The sequence below is a fragment of the Biomphalaria glabrata genome, chromosome 8 (assembly GCF_947242115.1).
Source record: "Biomphalaria glabrata chromosome 8, xgBioGlab47.1, whole genome shotgun sequence".
NCBI lineage: Eukaryota > Metazoa > Mollusca > Gastropoda > Planorbidae > Biomphalaria > Biomphalaria glabrata.
Genome location: NC_074718.1, coordinates 40,799,227 through 40,823,962, shown reverse-complemented (window position 1 = coordinate 40,823,962; position 24,736 = coordinate 40,799,227). Strand labels below are relative to the sequence as shown.

The 24,736-nt window shown below is 39.5% G+C and overlaps 1 protein-coding gene across 1 annotated transcript in view; it reads left to right on the top strand.

Annotated features, from left to right (window-relative positions):
* Positions 1-13,251: 13,251 nt before the first annotated feature.
* The window catches only part of LOC106057354 (gamma-aminobutyric acid receptor subunit beta), a 220,201-nt gene continuing 208,716 nt past the window's right edge, over positions 13,252-24,736 (top strand). The window contains exon 1 of the mRNA XM_056037848.1: positions 13,252-14,107. Within this exon, the coding sequence (XP_055893823.1) occupies positions 14,004-14,107 (104 nt within the window). The 5' untranslated portion in view covers positions 13,252-14,003. The remainder of the gene's footprint in view (positions 14,108-24,736) is intronic.

Sequence of the window (24,736 nt, the reverse complement as noted above, 5' to 3'; positions counted from 1 at the left end):
GTGTTACACTGAAATCTGTAACAGTAACATTAGGCCTACATCCGTTACAGGGAGACGTGCTCTATAGGACTAGTAAAAATAAGTCCCCCTTTCAGACCTTGCGTTCTATAAGAGGCGAAGGTCATCTGTGGCCAACGGTTAACAAGGTGGTCATGTGGCCAGGGCAACGACCAACTGCCTTTAATGTTCTCCATAATATCAGGTACCCATTAGAGTTATGTGGACTCGGGGGGCCCCTAAAAAAAACAGAATTTCAAAATCCTAGACTTCATCGGGATTCGAACCTAGGACGTAATCATCTTCTTTTTTTTGAAGCAACGTCTGTATTATATAAGACCATTCGGTTCGGAAGCCAAGAGTTTTACAACTCAGCCACCATTCTCCCCTCTATATGACTAGTGGGGGAGGGCTTAATTGCAATACAGTCTTATTACAAGAGGTGACCATCTACGTAAATGTGACGACTATACAACTACTCTAGGTGACTATTCAATTACACCATTACATATTACAGATGGCTGAACGGAAGTCAGGAAATTACAGGAACTGGCAGTGAAGTTAACAAACTGTCAGACTAATTACACGAATGTCGTGGGTTCGATCTCCTGGCCATTTTTTTTTCAATGACGATCCGATCATATCCAAATAAATCCGATTTGAATCCAAACCGATTCAATTCGATCGGATCAGATCCGAGATGACCATCAACATAATAAAGTAGGAATTGATTTTAAAAAGTTTTTTTTTTTAAATTAGTTGTTTTAGGTTTTTATTTGACCACAGTTTTTGGTCGAAACATTTTCTTCTTTCAATACTATCTTTTTTCCCCCGAGAATAATAGAATTTTAACTGCTTTCCAAAGGATGTGCTGGTCGTGCGGTATGCGCGCTGGACTGTCGTTCTGTCGTCTGGATTGTCCCGGGTTCATACCTTGCCCGCTGCCATCCCTCGTCGTCCTGCGGGAGGTTTGAACAAGGATTAAGATTATCTTCTACTCTAAAGAAACACCCGAAACATGTAAAACAACCAACAATGGATTCTACTACTGAGTTAGAAGCATTCTGAGAACTTGCAAATGTTGACATCTAGGCGTAGCTTATTTTCAAAATGTTTTTAAGGCACACTGGTACCCTAGATGTAGGTTGTAACGTCATAGACTTCCGAATGAATAGGTCGATTGTTAGCTCTGAAATGTCAGTGTCACCATGATAAGTATGTAAGCGCTGATCAATAACCAACTGGAAAAAGAATGGTGTCAGATGTAAAAAAAAAACGTGATGAGTGACGTCATTCTGATGACAAACTTCGATTAGAGTTTTCTCGATTTGTGTAGTAGTTTTTTTTTTTTTTTACATATTATCACATAAACGCACACATGTCACATACAAACACACTTGTCACACACCCACACACTTGTCACACACCTACACAGGCACGCTACACGTTTACACACACTTTTCATACAAAATACACACACGTGTAAAATGTTGTAAAATGTTTTACATGTTTCGGATGTTCCTTCAGAGTTGAAGATAATTACTTCCTAGTCCAAACCTCCCGCAAGACGACGGGGGATGGGAGCGGGCAGGGTTTGAACCCGGGACCATCGATAAATCTGTACGACAGTCCAGCGTGCAAACCGCACGACCAGGCTGCCATGTGTCACTCACCTACACACACTCGTCACAAATTCAGGTTTTTAGATTCTTGGCTTCCTGATCAGAGGAATATACTTCTAGATCAGCACCTAAAGCATCGGCGGATCCAGGGGGGTGAGGGGTGGGGGGCATCGCTTCCCACTCGGCCGACCCACCCCCCAATCAAATGCGTTTCTGAAGGGGGTTCTTACAGCAATCCCACAGACCCCTTAGCTGTCAAGAGAAAGGCCTCAACATGGCTTTTATTTTTGTTTGTTTGTTTGTTTTTTTAGCCGAAGGTTGAGAAACACTGCGCTTTTTATTAAATTCACACACACACACACACATATATATATATATATTGTTACAAATGAACAGTGACAAGTAGAGGTCAACGTGTGACTCCAGCGAGATGACACAGCTGCCGGTGTTCTCTGGAATCTACGCGTATAAACAAAGACAGGATGTGACGTGTCCTTACGTGTTATTCCAGAGGGTACTCGCAAAATGTCCAGTGACAGATAGAGGTCACAACTTGTGACCCCGGCAAGATGACACTGCAGCGAGTGTTTTCTAGGGTCTACATGCATAAAAAAAGACAGGATGTGACGTTTCCTCACGTGTTGTTCCAGAAGATACTAGCAGTGTTTGTGCAACTTTGGACAAGCGATTAGGGACTCTATATAAGCCAGAGAGTTAATGTGAAAGTCAGTCGTGAGTGAGCCGTTACAGTCGATACAGACGATGTAAGACGTGTGCGGCTCTAGTGGAAGAGAAATGTGTACGACTCGATGCAAGTTAACTAGGGTAGAGTTAACTGGAGTGGACTACTGTTGTTAAAGTCTATACAGCGAACTACAGTGGGCTTGAGCCGTTACAGTCGATACAGTCGATGTAAGACGTGTGCGGCTCTGATTCGGTAGACTTGAGTACGACTTGGTTCAGCTTTGGGAGACCTGGAGCGACACTGGGAAGTGTGTCGTTGGTCTGTTCTGTGGAATACGGCTCGATGCAAGTTGAGAAGAGATGAATTGCAACGAAGTGAAGAGATGAATTGCAACGAAGTATAGCTAACTGTAAACTGACAGATATTGTACAGTCTTCTACGCTACATGTTACAGTGACGAATTGTTAGAGTTAATAATCATTAAAGTTATATGAAACTGGAAGTTTAGTCGTCAAGTTCTTTACAGTGTTTTTATTTGTGTGCCTACTAGTAGGCATACATCTAGCCAGAAGATTCAGAAATACGTAACAATATATATATACATGCTGTACGCGCGTTTATGGATAGGGTTAGGGTTACTGGGCGTTAGGGTTAGAGTTTGGAAAAAAATTCACTATTCTGGATCCGCTAGTGACCTAAAGTAGTATCGAAGTTTTCCAAAACTAAACATCTGAATGAAATTATCAACCGTCCTCTCCCCGCGATACCATCGCTCAATTTCTTCATCACGCGAAGTACTTTGAGTAAACAACTGGTTATTGCTCATTGTTCTAGTTAGAAAGTGAGTCCCCATCATTGACTCCTTCCAAAAGCTTAGACTCACTCTAACAGGCTTAACAAGACTACGGCGCTCATTTTCGACAGAATAGACCATCTTCTCCAGTGTCATTAGAGCATGGAATGAATTGCCTTGATCAGCCGGGACTTGGCAGAGTTCAAATCTCTAATTAACACGCATGATTAAACACATGTACCGTAAGCTCAAAATTGGAACCAGTGAAATCTGCCCATGTGGAGTATCACCAGAGAATGCCGACCACGTCCTCCAAAACTGCTCTCTTTACCTAGAGGCCCGTATAAGACACTGGCCCCAAATCACCCCAATAGAAAGAAAACTATATGGAGAGCTCCTTGATTTGGAAACCACTGCGCAGTTCATCTCATGTATTGGTCTAGTCATCTGAACACTCCAACATAACAATGAGATCAAGGAAGAAGAAGAAGACGCATGATTAGATTAACACGCGAGTATGCGTTGGACGTTATAATCGTCTCTTATGAAGGAACGTCCGTAATCTAGATAAGATTATTTTTGTCATCCATGTTTCCTAGTCCTGGCATCTGTGCTGTTGTTTTGTCCACTTATAGCATTCCCCTAAATCTAACAGGGACATCTCAAATTATGTATCCATTTCATTGAATTAAAACAAACCCAGCGTTACAAATATCAAAGACTGAATAACTTTTTTCCCCCTCACCTTGAGTCATGCTACGGAGATATTCAAGTCGGACTTCATGAGCAAGTTAACAGACCCAGACTTAAAAGTTGATCTATAAAAACATAGTTTAGTTATCTAAGTTAGAGCGACATTTAGATAGTGTACATTCTGCCTTGCGTAATTTATTTTGCTGAAAAGATCTTCAGTTCTTGTTCGTGATTACTCGTGATTACTCGAGATTACCCGAGACTACTTGATATTACTTGAGAAACAGGTATTGATTTTAAGAGCTTAGAGATCCTTCCTCCTACCAGCATGCCAACGTTTTTTTATGCTGTTTTATTAAAAAAAAAAGAACTTTTGTAAATTATTAATATAGAATAATTTGATTTTCGATTGTGCATTTTTTTTCTTATTCTATGTGATTTTTCGACAACCATAATTAAAACTCTAATGTTGGTTTTAAAGTGATTAAATACGAGTCAAGAACAACAGCGATAATCATAAATATATATAGAGAGAGCAGATAATTTATGGCTCGTCTGTGTATGTGACCCACGGTTAACTAATCTGTTAGACACCTTGTTTATAGTATTAGTTATTTAGCGACGCACCATAGAAGTCGTATATTGAACGGGACTAGTGACGTTTGGGATATTTTGGGTTAGAGACCGAGAAAATAAGTTAACGATAGAATTCTCTAGGGTAAAGACGTGTTTAGTTGACAGAGACTTTTACTGTGGCCTTTTATTAGAATAAATCTAGTATGAACTGTTCATCAGAGTTGACTACATCTCTTTACTCGTTAAATCGATCGTCTTGTTTATTCTGTATTGTTGATCAATTACACTGAATACCCCCGAACAATAAAACTCAAACGCTTGCAGAGTAATTAATTGAAATTCAAGTCATCTAGAGTTGACCTCAAGACAGCCTGAACAAGTACATCACACTAGGGTGTCATGTGGACAGCACAACGACTTTAAAAGTGATAATGTAGTAAAAATTAAAATTTCTTTCAGACGTCTTTGCGCCAACTTGCTTTAACTGACATAGAATAGGTCGCAAGCGGTTTCAGAGCGAGACAGCTGGAGGCGCCTGGGGGTCACTTACAAAGGCCGCGGGATACACATTTGACACCAAAAGAGAATTCGCTGCCGAGGACAAACGTAGACGGCGAAAAGAAAATCTAAATCGACCACCGGAGGAAAATGGTTATGCCTTCGCAGGATGTGGCCAAATGTGTAGGTCGCAGCTAGGGCTGCGTAGCCACGGGAAATACTACGCTCCTGATTAATCTTCGGACTCGAAGACAAGCTTTATAATTATAATAGTAATATCTTTATCTTCAGTTACAAACTAACGAAGTGTTCTGTCTTTTCCTACATATAAACAAAACTATTCCGATACTTCTTGTCAGCGTATACAGATATTTGGATATCATTGTAGACAACAGACTTTCGCTGGAAGATTCGCTGGAAGATTCTCATTTAACCCATGACAAAGAAAGATTATAAAAACTGAACACCTTTAATGCACACAAGAATATCTCTTTACACTTTCGACAATATGCAGTCTGTTAACATTTGCGATAATTTTGTTGGCAACGTAACTGTGGCATCGCTTGGACAACCTTATAAAACTATGGTCGAAAACCACACGCAGAAACCTTCCTTCAGAGAACAGTACCAGGAAAAAACAGAAGAGGCAGACAGAGAAAGCGATGGAGAGAAAGGGGAGAGGGCCTGTTGTTGACAGAGATTCTAGTCAAGGCAAAAGAGGAATGGAGAAAGAGTCGACAGATCATGTGTGGTGACCCAACGGTCCAACGTACTCAGGGATAGGTGGATATACATTTTTTGGACCTATTTGGAAAAGCTCGAGTCTATTTAGTAGGCGCCATGGCGGCGATAACTCCAGTAAACACAAGACAAGCTTGCAACGCCAATGTCAGTCAATTGCCAGGATAACTTATATACTTGAATTCTTTGTGTGTGTCTTTGTGAGGACCACACTGTCATGCTGGGTCGACGCATCACTGATCAACAACTGAAAAAATCGTTTACAATACCACATTCCTGTACTGTAATGCTTCTGTTATAAAATGACTTTGTAAAAACTAGAAGATGTGAAAGATTGAACGTGATTGTTGCGTTACAGTAATCATAATAAAAGCCTTGCATTTTCACAGTTTAGGCCACTACCTGTCGGACGGGGGACTCAACTCTAAACTCTTCAAGTAATCAACTTAAGGTCATCAAATGTTGCGTACTGTAAGCGCTACAGAATATTTTTTGGAATACCTACATAACACTAGAAGCTGGGCCGGATTTAGACTATTTGAGACATGGGGCCCCTTGTACTCATCATAAGGCAGTTTATTCCTTTACTATTTATTCCCAGCATTGACTAGAAGTACTGTAAGAATGTATTATTTATTGATGTTGTCTTCCCACCGTTTTTTTTTTTAAATCTCTCTTCCTTTAGCCTGTTATTGTTCCCTGCAGGAACGTCGTAGCCAGTCTTGAAGACCATGTGACATAATGTTTGCTGAGGTCCCTAATGTTCTACTGCATTGGGCTATACGGCCTTCCGTCACGCATCAACTTCAATGAACATGGACAAAGGGGCCGGAAAGCGTGGTGTAGTTGGGGCGTGATTTCAATAGAATATTGCTAATTAGTAGTCTTAAGACTTCCAGAAATGACATAATCGACTTTTGGATCCTATCTTGAATTCTCTCACGTGTGCTGTGCTGGTTTGAATATTTCCCTCCTGCTCCAACACCTGCAGGACATTCCAAAGATTTTATTTGACCAGATCCGGAGTTAATTTTCAATTTTTTATTTGTTTCATGGAAATAATATTGTTATTGACAAAAGGAATAAGATAGATAACTCTAGATTTTGATTGAAAATAAAAATAAATCATCGGTTTCCTCCCTTTGCATGATGATGTGTTTGCTAAGTTCTCCGGGTGTTCCGAAACTGTCTAAGGCAGTGGTTCTCAACCTTTTAAGTCCCGCGACCCCTTTTGAAATGGTCCACAATGCGGCGACCTCCAGGCGTAAAATCATCAGTAATGTATTAATTGCCAGAGCTATATTTCTTTATATAGGTAAATGACAAATAAATGTCATTTTGTCTTTATGACTTGCATATATTTACTATTCAATTGTGTATTTACCATATTCATAGTTTATATTTATTTAGCAATTTGAAAAGCATGACGGAGCAAGGTGAACAGCCGCAGAAACTATATCCTACATTGCTAAAAAATTGTTGCGACAATTTGTGAATTTAGGTAGATATACATTCTTATTATAGTTCCAGTTAGATGAAAATGACATTAGCTCTGTTGATAACTGTGCTGAAACATAGAAGTACAAGCACGATATATCCGTTCTTTTCTTCTTTTTTTTTTTCAATTCTAAAATCAATGCTGAAAGATTATCTAAAATCGCTCGTCTGACATATTGTACATATCCGATAGATGTCATGCCGTAATGTGTAATATATCTTTGTTATTAAGTTAAGAGCAATGCCTGGTCCTTACGAATAGGCGGATCCGACAGGGATCCGACTCCGAAGGGGGCCGCCTCTGAGTTTATGTGATAACACAAACTCTTTTTGTAATCTTGTTAAATTTTAAATAGTGTTTCATAATTTTAGGGCGCCACTGTGTCTACCCAACTTTAATGGGTATACGACTTTAGTTGGGGAAAGTAAAGGCGGTTGGTCGTTGTGCTGGACACATGACACCCTGCTCGTTAACCATTGGCCAAAGAAACAGATGACCTTAACATCATCTGCCCCATAGATTGCAAGGTCTGAAAGGAAAACTTAATATTTTTATTTCTATGCTAGAAAAAGTTCTTTCTGCATATAGTACATGAGAGGCAGCTGTTTGACCAACTGAAACGAAATGGTCTGGGGTAGCTCTGAAAGATGTCATTTTACTTGGTTAATATTCAAACATGGATTTACAACTACAAATATAACACAACTTCCTTTCGCCATCTCTGTCTCTCAGCTTTGCTACTATTGCTACAAGGTTCAATATCTCCGCCTGTCTTCTCTTTTCTACACTATCACCGCCTGTCTTCTCTTTTCTACACTATCACCACCTGTCTTCACTTTCCTACACTATCACCACCTGTCTTCACTTTCCTACACTGTCACCGCCTGTCTTCTCTTTTCTACACTATCACCACCTGTCTTCACTTTCCTACACTGTCACCGCCTGTCTTCTCTTTTCTACACTATCACCACCTGTCTTCTCTTTCCTACACTGTCACCACCTGTCTTCTCTTTCCTACACTATCACCACCTGTCTTCTCTTTTCTACACTATCACCACCTGTCTTCTCTTTCCCACACTATCACCACATGTCTTCTCTTTTCTACACTATCACCGCCTATCTTCTCTTTCCTACACTGTCACCACCGGTCTTCTCTTTCCTACACTATCACCACCTGTCTTCACTTTCCTACACTATCACCACCTGTCTTCACTTTCCTACACTGTCACCGCCTGTCTTCTCTTTTCTACACTATCACCGCCTGTCTTTTCTTTCCTACACTATCTCCGTCTGTCTTCTCTTTCCTACACTATCACCACCTGTCTTCTCTTTCCTACACTATCACCACCTGTCTTCTCTTTTCTACACTATCACCACCTGTCTTCTCTTTCCTACACTGTCACCACCTGTCTTCTCTTTTCTACACTATCACCACCTGTCTTCTCTTTTCTACACTATCACCACCTGTCTTCTCTTTCCTACACTGTCACCACCTGTCTTCTCTTTCCTACACTATCACCGTCTGTCTTCTCTTTCCTACACTGCCACAGGCTCACTGTCCGCGTCTCTCTCTATTCTCTCTGGTTGTTCAAGAACACTTGCCTTCCCAAACCACCCGGGATATCTTACACCTGCAGGAACGACCACCCCACTGTTTCTCAGACACCTTCCTAACCAGACCACGCACACAGATCCCCTTAACTGTTCCTCACCTTGCTGGCCTTTCTACAGCGACCATCCCTCCTATAACTCTAGGCCAGTGTTTCCCAAACCTTTTTCCTTTGCACATTCTAAGTATCGAGAGAAATCTTTTTTTTTTTTTTTACTAGTTAATTATCCCAGTAGTTCATGGAACAACTATTCAGTCCTCAAGGAACACTAAGGTTCCGCGAAACACAGTTTGGGAAGCACTGCTCTAGGCGGCGCGAGCAATGCAACTTAGGTCAAGACATTCTCTTCTTCCTTTCACTTGGGCGGAAATCAAGTGTTTTTAATTGCTCGTCTAAATGGTCTTTCCATACCCAGTGTTGAACCGTGCGCCAGTATAAGGGTCAGTGCAAGGGCCAGACTTATTACAATATAATTTATGGTCTATTCTTATAATTGGAGGGATGTTTTGTAGGATTCGTCTGCGTATTGTGAACATTTACATCCATGCCCTATTGCCCTAATATTCGAAGAGTTGAAGATTGTTTCATTTATTTCTTCCAGTTGTAGACGGTGATTGGATTGTCGCACCATATTGTCGCACCAGATTGTCGCACCAGAGTGTCGCACCAGATTGCTAGTACAACTAAACCATTGTAGGCGTTTTATATTTTTAATTGAAGAACTTGAAATAGCTTGATCAAACTTCATTTGTCAACGAAACTTAATTAGTTCATATAATCTTTGATTAACAATATTGTTATAAACCTGGTTGTGGCACAGATGGGGGTGGTGGTATGTGTGTAGTCAGCCGACGCAAATCGCCCCAGGCCAGCGCTAGACGAGTGGTCAACCGTGACGAGTTACGACGGTCAGCCGAGACGAATGTCAACATGACGGTTCGGGAAGGATCGGCGTCGTGAACAGAGCTCAGGAGCGTCACGAGGGATGTAGTCATGTGACGAAACTAGAAACTTCGAGCGATGTTCCGTCCGGTTCTAGAAGGCCAGAAGGGACCCTATATAAAGAGCGGAGGTGTCGCAGTCAAGTGGGTTCACGACAGAAGGTCTACTACAGCACAGCTCAACGGTGTGGTTCTGTACGGAGCATTACGACGGTTCAGTGCGGAGTACTGTCAAGTTCAGTCAAGACGACCGGCGACTTGATCTTGGTCTGCGATCGAGTCCGACACAACGAGCCTAGTGTGTGTGAAGGTAGTCCTGAACTGTTGAACTCAGTGCAAGCCCGGAACGAGACGGAGAGGCCAGTGCAAGAGTTGATACGTCAGTACGGTGTTATCGGAGAGATATTTGTACAGTGTACGTGTTGCCAATTGTTCAGTACTGGCTGTAATTTATTGGACATTAAACTGTTACGTTACTTTGGAGCCCTGAGCTGTCAAGTTCTTTAAGTTGGTGGTGTATTGTGCAGTTTGCAGAGAGCCTGGAGAGGGAGACTCGTACCACTATAAACAAATTCAACTTGAGATATAGATCTAGTAATAATAATAGGAAATAATATTTTAAAGAAAATCTCTATCTCACTAAAAAACAACAACAACAACAAAAAAAAACAAAAAACAACAACACATTTTTACCCTTTAATATCTCAGTGTCGACTTCCATTCGTAAAATACGTTATGACAGACCGTGTCGTGATTTCATCATACTCCAACACCAACAATTGATGCTCCCTTTCTTCGTCATTACCTTGGAAACACACAAGCACACTTCATAACACTTCCCCGTTTTACTTTATTATTGTACTTGAAAACTTTAATCTGGATTTTAAACGGAATAAATCACGCTCCATTTTCCCGTCTACTTTTTTGTTTTTCTCATTTCTCTCTCTCCACTCTCTCCACTCTATTACTTCCTCTTCCTCTTTAATTTCTCTCAATCTGTCTTATCTCTTCAATCTCTCTCTCTTTCAGTCTCTCTGCCACTTCTATCTATTCATAAAAGCTTGTGTCATCTGTCCCATTATAAGGAAAGAACAAAAACTGTAATCTCCATGTCAAGAGAATAGAGATAAGCCCCACATTAGTACACGAAACAAAACACAAATATATATTTCAAGTAAATATTGTTCTTCTATTACGACACTACGCAATTCTCTCTCTTTCTTCACTACGCCATTCTCTCTATTCTCACAACAAAGTCATTCTCTTTATTCCCTTACTAAGTTATCCTCTAAGTTTCTATATTATTTCTGTATTACTCTATCTATTAGTCGTTATATATATTCCTCCCCCCCCCCACTAAGACATTCTCTCTCTTTCCATCTCTACGACATTCTCTTTATTTCCATCTCTACGACATTCTCTATATTTCCATCTCTACGACATTCTCCCTATTTCCATCACTACGACATTCTCTCTATTTCCATCTCTACGACATTCTCTCTCTTTCCATCTCTACGACATTCTCTCTCTTTCCATCTCTACGACATTCTCCCTATTTCCATCTCTACGACATTCTCTCTATTTCCATCTCTACGACATTCTCCCTATTTCCATCTCTACGACATTCTCTCTATTTCCATCTCTACGACATTCTCCCTATTTCCATCACTACGACATTCTCTCTATTTCCATCTCTACGGCATTCTCCCTATTTCCATCTCTACGACATTCTCTCTATTTCCATCACTACGACATTCTCTCTATTTCCATCTCTACGACATTCTCTCTATTTCCATCTCTACGACATTCTCTCTATTTCCATCTCTACGACATTCTCTCTATTTCCATCACTACGACATTCTCTCTCTTTCCATCTCTACGACATTCTCTCTATTTCCATCTCTACGACATTCTCTCTATTTCCATCTCTACGACATTCTCTCTATTTCCATCACTACGACATTCTCTCTATTTCCATCTCTACGACATTCTCTCTATTTCCATCTCTACGACATTCTCTCTATTTCCATCACTACGACATTCTCTCTCTTTCCATCTCTACGACATTCTCTCTATTTCCATCTCTACGACATTCTCTCTATTTCCATCACTACGACATTCTCTCTATTTCCATCTCTACGACATTCTCTCTATTTCCATCTCTACGACATTCTCTCTATTTCCATCACTACGACATTCTCTCTATTTCCATCACTACGACATTCTCTCTATTTCCATCTCTACGACATTCTCTCTATTTCCATCACTACGACATTCTCTCTATTTCCATCACTACGACATTCTCTCTATTTCCATCACTACGACATTCTCTCTATTTCCATCTCTACGACATTCTCTCTATTTCCATCACTACGACATTCTCTCTATTTCCATCACTACGACATTCTCTCTATTTCCATCACTACGACATTCTCTCTATTTCCATCACTACGACATTCTCTCTATTTCCATCACTACGACATTCTCTCTATTTCCATCTCTACGACATTCTCTCTATTTCCATCTCTACGACATTCTCTCTATTTCCATCTCTACGACATTCTCTCTATTTCCATCTCTACGACATTCTCTCTATTTCCATCTCTACGACATTCTCTCTATTTCCATCTCCAAGACATTCTCTCTATTTCCATCTCTACGACATTCTCTCTATTTCCATCTCTACGACATTCTCTCTATTTCCATCACTACGACATTCTCTCTATTTCCATCACTACGACATTCTCTCTATTTCCATCTCTACGACATTCTCTCTATTTCCATCACTACGACATTCTCTCTATTTCCATCACTACGACATTCTCTCTATTTCCATCACTACGACATTCTCTCTATTTCCATCACTACGACATTCTCTCTATTTCCATCACTACGACATTCTCTCTATTTCCATCTCTACGACATTCTCTCTATTTCCATCTCTACGACATTCTCTCTATTTCCATCTCTACGACATTCTCTCTATTTCCATCACTACGACATTCTCTCTATTTCCATCACTACGACATTCTCTCTATTTCCATCACTACGACATTCTCTCTATTTCCATCTCTACGACATTCTCTCTATTTCCATCTCTACGACATTCTCTCTATTTCCATCACTACGACATTCTCTCTATTTCCATCACTACGACATTCTCTCTATTTCCCCACTACACCGTTCTGTCTATCCTCTCACTAATCCTTCTCTCTGTCCCCCCCTCGTTGCCCAGACTTCTTTCAACTCCTTGTCCAGTCTATTCCCTCTCACTCACTGCCTCTTGTCATCCCATTCTCAGCCCTTCACCTCAATTCTTCGATCTTGTATACCCCCCTCTCTTTTTTAATATCCCCCCTTCCCCCCCTTTTATTTTCGTATATTCTACAAATCTTTTAAAACCAAACTCTCACATCCATACACACACCCACCTCTCACACCCTCCCCCCCCCCACCACCACCACCAGAGCATGTCAAGACGTTCTTCTCTTATTTCCTCTTTTGGGAGGTAAAGGAGGAAAAAAAAAAAGACAAAACTCACGAATTTTTGGGAGAGGAGAGGTATAGATTAGGGCCGAGGGTCATCGCTGGCTGGGCTTGAGTTTTATACGTGTGCTCCTCTTGTGTCTTCAGCTTCGGGTGTCCTTCATGTACTCTCGCCCCAGTGCCAGCGCATCGGCTGTGTATGGGGGGCAGTTCTTTAAGACATCCCACGAACAACATTGTGTAACAGATTCGTAGGACATAATCCATTTCGAACATATTTCAGCTGGTCTAGTTTCGGGTGTTGATATAAATCTGTATCATTTTGGCCAAAATTTCTGTACGGACTTTCGCTACTTAAGATCCCAATGCCATATCGTCATTCAATAGTATTTGTTTCAAATAAAATTTAGAACAATTGCTAGTTTATTGCTAAATCTGGATTATGTGTACATGCGTGAAATAGCCGGTGCTGTGTTCCACCATGTTCATGTTTTTTGTTCAAAGTTTCCATAAAATTTCACGGTGTTACGTAGATAACGTTGAAGTAACGTCTGTATTATATAAGATAAGAAGATAGATAAGAAATGTTAGATAGATTGAAGTGTTAAATAGATTAAAGAGTTATTTATATTGAAGAGCTAGATAGATTGAAGAATGCTCAATTAGGAAGAATATCGACTTAACAGGAAGAAAAAACAAACACGAGAAGATGGAGAGAAAGCGGCAATGAAGGAATACAATCTTTGAAGGGATTCTGGAAGATTGACGCAATGTGTATGTGGTTCATTTCTCTCTGGATTATTCGATGTGTGACGTTCTAGTGTGTAGTGTGTCCGTGAGTTCGTGATTTGGATAGTCTCGCTATGCGTAGGACACACTACCTCGTCCCTTCACGGAACATGGGCGCGGCACTACTGTGCTGTTATATGTGTCTGAGTGTGCTGCAAGTCATTCTCCCTATTGGACGGTAAGAGTTCAATTCTTTCATCAATACTAGTTTTATTGATACGTTTCAATGTCGTTCTTGACGACTCTGGTTCTCATGTAAACATGGAGACTACATTAATGTTACTAATACTATCTAATACTATCTCATACTCATACTATCTCATACTATCCCATACATACTATCTCATACTATCACATACTCATACTATCTGATACTATCTCATACATACTATCTCATACTATCTCATACATACTATCTCATACTATCACATACTATCTCATACTCATTTCATACTATCTCATACTATCTCATACATACTATCTCATACTATCTCATGTTTCTCCTTAGTATTATCGTCGTTGACGATCGTTACCTTACAGCATCAAACCGATCATTGACACATAAATCTCTGTATAACTTACAGCATCAAACCGATCATTGACCAATAAATCACTGTATAACTTACAGCATCAAACCGATCATTGACACATAAATCACTGTATAACTTACAGCATCAAACCGATCATTGACACATAAATCACTGTATAACTTACAGCATCAAACCGATCATTGACACATAAATCTCTGTATAACTTACAGCATCAAACCGATCATTGACCAATAAATCACTGTATAACTTACAGCATCAAACCGATCATTGACACATAAATCTCTGTATAACTTACAGCATCAAACCGATCATTGACCAATAAATCACTGTAGGCCTATTCTATTTTAACTTGTACAAATAAATTCTCTGTGAACATAACTAAATATAACTTTTATTTGATTATGATGAAAGGGAGTATTAATTGTTTGAGATGAAGAAAAGGGAGCATTAATTGTTAGCTATGTATGATAATGCAAGACAAGAGAGTATTTATTGCTAATTGGAGAGAAAGAGAGAGAGAGAGAGTGTGTGTGAGAGAGAGAGAGCATTAATTTAATGTTAGTCTTGTTGATGGCACTGTCATAAGCTGTGCTATGTACACCAGACGACTTCAAAATGCCAGAGTGTAAAGACTTATTTTATTTGAGTTAGATGTGTTTAAATTTTAAATATCAAGTTATTTAAGTTCATCTAAAGCTGAATTAGTCTATATTGTAGTAAAAGTTATATTTAGTTGTGTTCAAAAAGATGTTCATTTGAATGTTAGTTGTGTAAGGTTGCTTCCCCCTTACACATCTCGTAGATGTATTTATTTATATCACACTCAAGAATATGTGGAATCATGAAATCATAACATGCAAAAATAAAGTCAATTTGTATTAACAGGCTTTAAATATTGGTGTCCACCTATCCCTTAGGCTTGGTCTGTGGACAGTTAGCCGGGGGGGGGGGCACCACACAAGATCTGTTACCCGTCTTTCTCCATTCCCCTCTGTTCTAGATCTAGTTATAAACGAACTACAAAATAATTCACATGATGTTAAGGGATTTTAAATTATTTTGTATTCAAATCTATTTTTTTCTCATGATCTCCCCTTTCTTTAGCTACTCTCTCTTTTTTTTACTCTGATTATGTAATCATGGCTTCTAAAAATAGTATTCTAGTCATGTAGATATATATGACCTATATTACATCAGTCAATACAAACAATGGACCTCATTCACCAATCGTAAACAAACAAGATTTAGTCACGTGATCTTATCTTATCTTATATAATACAGACGTTAGTTCAAAAAAGAAGATGATTACGTCCTACGCGTCATGCATTCAGTCATGCATGTTAACCAATGACTTAAATTCTGCCAAGTCACTGGTTTTCCTGGCTAGCTCAGGCAACCCGTTCCATGCTCTAATAGCACTAGGGAAGAAGGAGTATTTGTACAAATTTGTCCTAGCATATGGAACGAGGAATGTGCCTTTATCTTTGTGTCTTTCAGAGTATTTTATTAAATTTTGTTTTTGTATTTGAAGATTATGGTTCAGTGTTATCTTATTGATAAAACAACGGAAAAAAACTGTCACGTGACAACCATCATGAATTAAACATTAGATTGTAAATTGTATAGAACAGATAGTGCACCATGTGGCTAAATGTTGTTTGTTTGCGATTGGTGAATGAGGTCCATTCCAAAACAAACAACTGCAGTAAGATTGTAGAACCGAACGCCACTGATTCCTAAATTAAATTTAAACAATGGAAAACTACCTTGAAAATTTGTTTGATGGTTAATTTACAGATATGCACAAAAACATAAGGAGTATTTCTTTACATCAGTGTTTACCAAACTGTGTCCCGCGAACTCCAGTGTTCCGCTAGGCATAAATAGGTGTTCCGAGAACTACTGGAATAATTAATTAATAGGCCACCACGTGAATGAATCTGTCTAAAAAAAATAAACAAAGTTTTAAGCCAAATGCTCAGAATATTCGAGGTGTTCCGTTAAAGATTCGTTTGAGAAACACTGATTGACATCATGTAGACAATGTTAATAAGCCTGTTAGTACAAATAGTCGTGCAGCGAGAAGACACTCTTATGTTGAAACACTGCACAGAATACAACAGTTTTCCTGAATGTATGATCATTGTGACAGGAAGTGAAAGAAAAATCAATTCTTTTCACAAAATAAATCTCAAATCTTTTTTTTTTATTTTAGATACTGCTTTCAATTTGTCCAGCATTCTCTCCCCTTACACAAATATACTTTCAGAGACAGAGAAACTCTTTTGTTTAAGAGAAGTATGATGGTATCGACGTCCCGTCAGGATTACGATTATAACATACTAGTCGACCGGCGGCGTAGCATACAGGGCCATTGCCTTAGGCAACTCCAACCTATGCGACCGCAGTGGGCCCCGCAGTTTTATAGGACCCGCGCTAATTTTAGGTGTTTAAATTATTAAATTAATTCATTGTATAACTTATAACAGATTTCCCACGGCCCCCTGTCGATTTAACAGGAGGTCCTGGAAATCTCCTGAAATTGCAAAATATACGAAAAAATCGTGGAAATATCCAGAAATTATTAAAATCTTTTGAAAACTCATACAAGTCTCCTGTAATATATAGACGAAAATAGTAATTTTGGGGTGTCATTCAATATGGAAAACGCCAATCTACGCGCGATAAAAAAAAAACGGCAATATGCATTACCCGCAATTGTGGAGTCTATTGAAAGAAGCTTCTCGCTCCTCAAACTAATGAAGAATTACTTGAGATCAACAATTCTCGTAGATAGATTGAAACATTTGGTAATTCTTGCTATTGAGCGTGATCTATGTAGGAAATAGAATTTTTATGATAGACTGTATGACTTCGGTAAAGTAGTTCTGTACGTAGTAAAGAATGAATAAAATGCAAAGACGAATTTATTTTCAAATACAAACTCTAAATTTTCACTTATTATCCGTAATTATTAACCCAACTTGGACCCGCGAAATCGGTTTCGCATAGGGCTCTACAATGGTTAAGTCTGGTTCTGCTATTTAGTAACGGATGAATACTACTTCCCCCTCCCGCCCCTCTTTTTTGTGTAATACTATAATGACCTAGGCTGCCTGGTCGTGCGGTTTGCACGCTGGACTGTCGTTCAAATTTATCGATGATCCCGGGTTCAAACCCTGCCCGCTCCCATCCCCCGTCGTCCTGCGGGAGGTTTGGACTAGGAAGTAATTATCTTCAACTCTGAAGGAACATCCGAAATATTTAAGACAAACAAAACAACTCCCTCCGTCCGACTTGCTAAAATAAAAAAAGTTACCTGTCCATTGTGTCCAAACTCTTGAGCGTGTTCTGTCGCCTCGATTGTTACTACAGAGTAGATCATCCCCCCCCCCCCATTTTTTAACGTGAGGTAGAAATTAAAAAAAAAGAGTGATATTTCTTGGTTACAGCGGGGTCCGGTCCTGTTATTGTGTGACTACGTGTTCCCCCCCCCCCCACCATCTTGTTTTCTCGTGGACTATCTGCAGAAATAAGAGAGTGATCTTTCCTTTACTTCTTGTTTAAACTCTTGAGGGAAGAAGAGAATTATATATATAGATATTTAGTATAGTAAACATAGGTACACAGCAGTATTGGGCAAACTATGGCGCGTAGGTTAACTTCGGCCCGCGAATTTTTTTAATCTGGCCCAGTAGAAGAAATCAGACGTGCATTTGAATTAACTGAGTCATAATTCATAATGTGCTGGTCGTGTGTGTGTGTGTCTGTGTTGTTGTTGTTGTTGTTACCAGGTCGTTGACTTGTAGCACCAAACTGCTGGTAGACAACTTAATCGTTGTAGGCGTATTATATCTTAACTAATAAAATTTGCAAAGCTTGAAACACTTCCTTGTGAACAAAACTAAATGTAACTTTATTTATAATATTGACAAACTCAAGTTAATATGAGATCAAATAAATGTAGTAGACTTCAGTAGTAATATTTCTTAAGGAAATCTAACTCACTACACTAACACAGCCTTTCAGTCTCACGTTCTGGAGTCGTCTGCCCCAAGACCAAGTGACGACATCGCCACCTGTCTTGCATCATTCACAACCAACCGCTCACCTCTTCCCACCGTCACCACAGAAACAAACACACACACTTGATAACATGTGTGCATGTGTTACCTGTGTGAAATGGTGTTTGTGTTTGCATCTATATTGTTTTTGTTACAGTGGCAATGGTCAGGTGGACAAGTACAGTCAAACTGAATGTCCATCTCTTTCGACCAATAGTTAGCTTGAGCGGGTGGGGGTGGGAAACGGGTTCTTATATAATACAGACGTTACTTCAAAAAAGAAGATGATTACGTCCTACGCGTCGTGCATTTAGTCATGCATATTAACCAATGACTTAAATTCTGCCAAGTCACTGGTTTTCCTGGCTAGCTCAGACAACCCATTCCATTCCAAATAAAATAGACCATATCAGTTCTGTAGGAGGCGTTGTTGCTGTGCGTTAAAGCGCTTGGCTTCCGAACCGGGATTCCGGGTTCAAATCCTGGCGAAGACTGGAGTTTTTAATTTCGGGATATTTTGGGCTCCCCTGAGTCCACCTGGCCATTAGTATTGGAAAAGTAAAGGCTGTTGGCTACATCGCACCTTTGTAAGCCCCGGGCCACAGAAACGGATGACCTTTACATCATCTGCCCTATAGACCACAAGGTCTGAAAGGGGAACTTTACTTTTATGTCAGTTCTCTCGTGTGTTATTATTATCTTATAAAATATAGACGTTATTTCAAAAAAAAAAAAAGAAGATGATTACGTCGTACGCGTTTTCCTAGGTCAATCTTGTCATGCATGTTAATCAATGACTTAAATTCTGTCAAGTCACTGGTTTTCCTGGCTGCCCCATTCCATGCTCTAATAGCACTAGGAAAGACCCAACGCATTTTACTTCCAACTTGTGAATGTGTGTGTGTGTCACAGTGAGTGTATGTTTTGTTTTAACTTTAATAACAACTTTTTCCAACATTTGATCGTTTCGACAGACAGTTATGTTACAGTTTTGTTTTTCGCACAACCATCTGCCAACTTGCATGACAGTTAAGTTAGATGACGTGGGTTGTAAACTCTTTGTTTTAAACTTGACATGAAAGCGATGGGAAGTTAAGACCAAAGAAAATACCGGCACTCTAGTGAAAGAGACTCTAATCCTGGCAAAAGACAAAAGACTGTGGAACAGAGAGAGTGAGAGAGAGAGAAATAGAGATAGAGAGAGAGAGAGAGAAAGAGAGAGATAGAGAGAGAGAGAGATAATAGATAGATAGATAGATAGAGAGAGAGAGAGAGAGAAAGAGAGAGAGATAGAGAGAGATAGAGAAAGAGAGAAAGAGAAAGTGAGAGAGAGAAAGAGAAAAAAAAGAGAGAGAGAGAGAGACGATGCCCCAAAAGTCCAAGTTTAGTTTTGTTTATGGACTTCACAGTTAGTCACACTTTTACAAGATGATTGTAACCGGAACAAAATTAAACATTTTTGAAACATTTAAGAAAAAATAGACTGGAAACGTTTTGTGTCAAGATGAATCGTTTTCATAGCCCTAAATTATTTTTTTTTAAAGTATGTCTCCCCAGAGATGCAGTTGGGATATGGACATCCTTGTCATTATCTTACTTTTGTAAGTCTTCTGGTCTTTTGGTCATATCTAGAAATAGTCGAGATAAATATTGTCTTTTGTCTGTGTGTTTTTCACAAGAAATAATTCCGATGTCCATTGGCTCTATTAGGTTCATCTGAAGTCCCGTGGCTCTGCTAAGCTTATCTGAAGTCTCGTGGCTCTGCTAAGCTTATCTGAAGTCCAGTGGCTCTGCTAAGCTTATCTGAAGTCCAGTGGCTCTGCTAAGCATATCTGAAGTCCAGTGGCTCTGCTAAGCTTATCTGAAGTCCCGTGGCTCTGCTAAGCTGATCTGAAGTCCAGTGGCTCTGCTAAGCTTATCTGAAGTCCCGTGGCTCTGCAAAGCTGATCTGAAGTCCCTTGGCTCTGCTAAGCTGATCTGAAGTCCCGTGGCTCTGCTAAGCTGATCTGAAGTCCAGTGGCTCTGCTAAGCTGATCTGAAGTCCCGTGGCTCTGCTAATCTTATCTGAAGTCCCGTGGATCTTCTAAGTTTATCTGAACTCCCCTGACTCTGCTAAGCTTATCTGAAGTCCAGTGGCTCTGCTAAGCTTATCTGAAGTCCCGTGGCTCTTCTAAGTTTATCTGAAGTTCAGTGGCTCTGCTAAGCTGATCTGAAGTCCCGTGGCTCTGCTAAGCTTATCTGAAGTCCCGTGGCTCTGCTAAGCTTATCTGAAGTCCCGTGGCTCTTCTAAGTTTATCTGAAGTCCAGTGGCTCTGCTAAGCTTATCTGAAGTCCAGTTGCTCTGCTAAGTTTATCTGAAGCCCAGTGGCTCTACTAAGCTTATCTGAAGCCCCGTGGCCCTGCTAAGCTTATCTGAAGCCCCGTGGCTCTTCTAAGTTTATCTGAAGTCCCGTGGCTCTGCTAAGCTTATCTGAAGTCCCGTGGCTCTGCTAAGCTTATCTGAAGTCCCGTGACGTTGCTAAGCTTATCTGAAGTCCCGTGGCTCTACTAAGCTTATCTGAAGCCCCGTGGCTCTGCTAAGCTTATCTGAAGCCCCGTGGCTCTGCTAAACTTATGTGAAGCCCCGTGGCTCTACTAAGCTTATCTGAAGCCCCGTGGCCCTGCTAAGCTTATCTGAAGCCCCGTGGCTCTTCTAAGTTTATCTGAAGTCCCCTGACTCTGCTAAGCTTATCTGAAGTCCAGTGGCTCTGCTAAGCTTATCTGAAGTCCAGTGGCTCTGCTAAGCTTATCTGAAGTCCAGTGGCTCTGCTAAGTTTATCTGAAGTCCCGTGGGCGCTAAGGCTCATCAAACGTCTTGTGGCTCTTAGGTTCATCTGAAGTCCTGTGTCATGTACTAAAACGAATCGACTAACAGCTTGTGGTACAGTTAAGAATAGGCCAAGGGATAAGAAATAATACTTTTAGACTTCGTAATAAGCCATTTCTGGATATTTTTAATCTAATTTTAGATCACAGATTATAAAAAGGGGTAATTCGCTTTAACAGAATTGTCTATATGAATCAAGATTCAGTCTATCCAATGCCTCTATTGAGACAAATAAGCCATACAATTTAGCAATGCTGGTTGAAACATTTACTGCAGAAGATAAGGGAAGTCAAAATATAACACAACATCATTCAGCATTAAAAAAATGTCAAGTAAAACAGATTACATTAGAGCTTATCAATAGCGCAATGTACAGTTTCTTTACCTTTTTACCTATCCCTAAGTCCAGCGGTTCTCAACCTTTTATGCTCGCCGACCCCTTTTTACAATCCCCCACTCTGCCGCGACCCCCCTCCCCACACACACACATACGGCAATAGAAGAGTAGACAATAACAATCCACATTTTCGATGGTCTTTGGCGACCCCTGGCTAATCGTCAATCGACCCCCAAGGGAATCGCGCCCCACAGGTTGAGAACCCCTGCCTTAGTCTGTTGGACCGTTGGGGCACCAGGCAAGATTTGTCGACCGTCTTTCTCCATTCCTCCCTTTTTTTTTTGCCTTGTTTAGAACCTCTCTCAATGGCAGGCCCGTCCATTCTTTAATGTTGTCCTCCCATCGCTTTTTCTGTCTGCCTCTCCTCCTTTCCTGGCACTGTTCCCTGAAAGAAGGTCTTTGTACAGTTTCTAGTGTTCAATGTAAAAGAAAAAAAAAATGGCATTGCAAAATAATGTGAACTAGTGCATTATATACTAGACTTTTGTTGGGGCGATTAAAAGGAAAAAAAAAAGCTAGAGCTGAATATAGATGCCAAGCTAGTAAGAACTGAACCTACTAGGGGCTTAACTTTATAATAGGGAAAGGACATATTAATAGAAAATTAATAGTTTGGTTAATTTAAAAATTAAAAAAATCTAATTTATAAAGAGCTGTTAACAAAACTAATTTGGATTTAAGGTGACAAGAGGCCGCCATAGTTCACATAAAAAAAAATTTCAGATAGCAAATTAATCTAAAGTTTTGAACAGGTCTCAATGTTCTTGAATTTAATGAAGCAAGCAGTTTGTCTCAACTCAATGGGGAGCATGTATGTAGCCAGGTTTAGCAATGCATTCATTTTTTGTTCTCTATTTTCATTTTTTTGATATTGTTAAAGGTCCTCTTTCTCAACTGAAGACAATTTCATCAACAATTTAAATATTTAGAAAGAAGAAAAAAAAAAAGATTTACATTAGGGTCATAAATTTAAAAAAATGTACTTCATATTAGGGAAGAGTCTCACTTCTAGTCTAGATGTCAGGGCATGAATTGACGTAGAGTACATTAACCTAATTGCTTTCAAATCTATTTAGAAGAGACGCTGCGTGTGTGTGTCTGTTTGTGTGTTAGTGTTGTGACGTCTACTCGGGATATGATTGACCCGGAAATACGCAAATTAATCCTCTTTGGTTATTGATGGCTAAAGTAGTTGAACTTTATTGGAGAAGCTTTTCATCCTGGGTGGCCAAAAAAATAATTTTAGGAACTTCAGAGGAGAAGTCCATCCTGATATTTGTGACATCACCACACACACTCACACACACACACACACTCGACGTCATAACTCACTTTTAACTATGTCTCTTCTCCTCACTTGAAAAGTCTCTTCGAGACAGAACCTGTAAAGAACTCTTCAATATTTCACTCCGCCATTGATACGAAAGTCTGAGATGGGATTCTTGAACATGTTCCCCCCACAGTCAAGTCAAACCATTCACCCTGTTCTACTGGTAATCTATCCTGATACTATGTGTCAACATCCAGGTTCTACAGGCGAACTTTCATGACTCTAAATGTCAAAGTCCAAGTTTTTCCCATTTGAAAGAATTCCAGATTTCTAAAGCAGCACAAGCTAATGCAAGGACATACAATCCTCAATTAAATAGACGATAAAAAAATGGGGAGCCATCATGCACGCTATTTCATGGAGCGAGTCAGGAGCTAATGCATTTTTCATGAAGTGATATTTTCAATGTTAGCCAAGAATTTCTTCACTTCTCTCGGTGTGATTTATATGCATCTAATGGATATTTGATAAAAGGGAACCTTCCATCCATCAAATATTCATGGACAGACACCACCATTTCATACAATGTTTAGATTGTAACACTGTGACATTTCAGTTGGCAGCTTTATTTTTTTTTTATACATTACTTAAAATTTTAAAAATACATTTCTTTACTGAACATTTTATTTAAAATAATAAGAGCTTTCATTTCTTTTTATGTATCGCAGTGGCATAGCTAGGTATTCGGGGGCCCAGGAGGGATTGACCTTTTTAAGGGCCCCTGCATTTTGACATTCGATATCATGACATGAGATAATGTACTTAATAAATATGTGAGTCTAAATTCCAATTGATACATGATATAAGTAAAATTAACAAAAAAAATCATTAAGATTCTTGTAATGAATAGTACTGCTGTTTATTGGCGAGTTAATGCACAAGTGACAAATCTCAATTCATATCGCCTCACGTCGTGCTTTCTGTGCAGCAAAGGTCAAAGGTCATCTATAACATCATCTTGATCAATGCTATCTAGTATTTTTGACTCTACGTGAATAGAAAGGTTACATGGCAGTGGCGTAATATTTAAGGTAAAATAAATAAATTAGGACATTCATTCGGGGGACCCATACAAGTGGCGGAAACGGAGGACTTTCGAATTCGGACTCTCCCTCCCCCCACCCCCACTCTAACTACGCCACTGATATTTTATGGCTACAAAACACCCGTATATTATCGTACGTTTTAGAATTGCAGTCTCGGGTAATCTTTTACACAAATCTTATAATTATAACCTTACTTTTAACAGTTACCTGGCAACATTGATTATTCAAACTAGAGTCCTTGACATTGTTTAGTTTATCGTGGAAAATCCCATTTGAAGATGTTCATAAAATGGAGCTAAATTAACCATTAACAATTTGTTCTTTTTTGGTGCATCCCGTGTGCAGATTACGAATGCAAATATTGTTAGTCATTGTCACAAATGTCTTGGGGGTCCTACGCTTAAAGCTTGTGATGCCCGTATATCCATCAGATTGATAGATTTGTTGTTATTTGATAGATGTGTTGTTATTTAATAGATTTGTTGTTGTTTGATATATTTGTTATTTAATAGATTTGTTGCTATTTAATAGATTTGTTGTTATTTGATATATT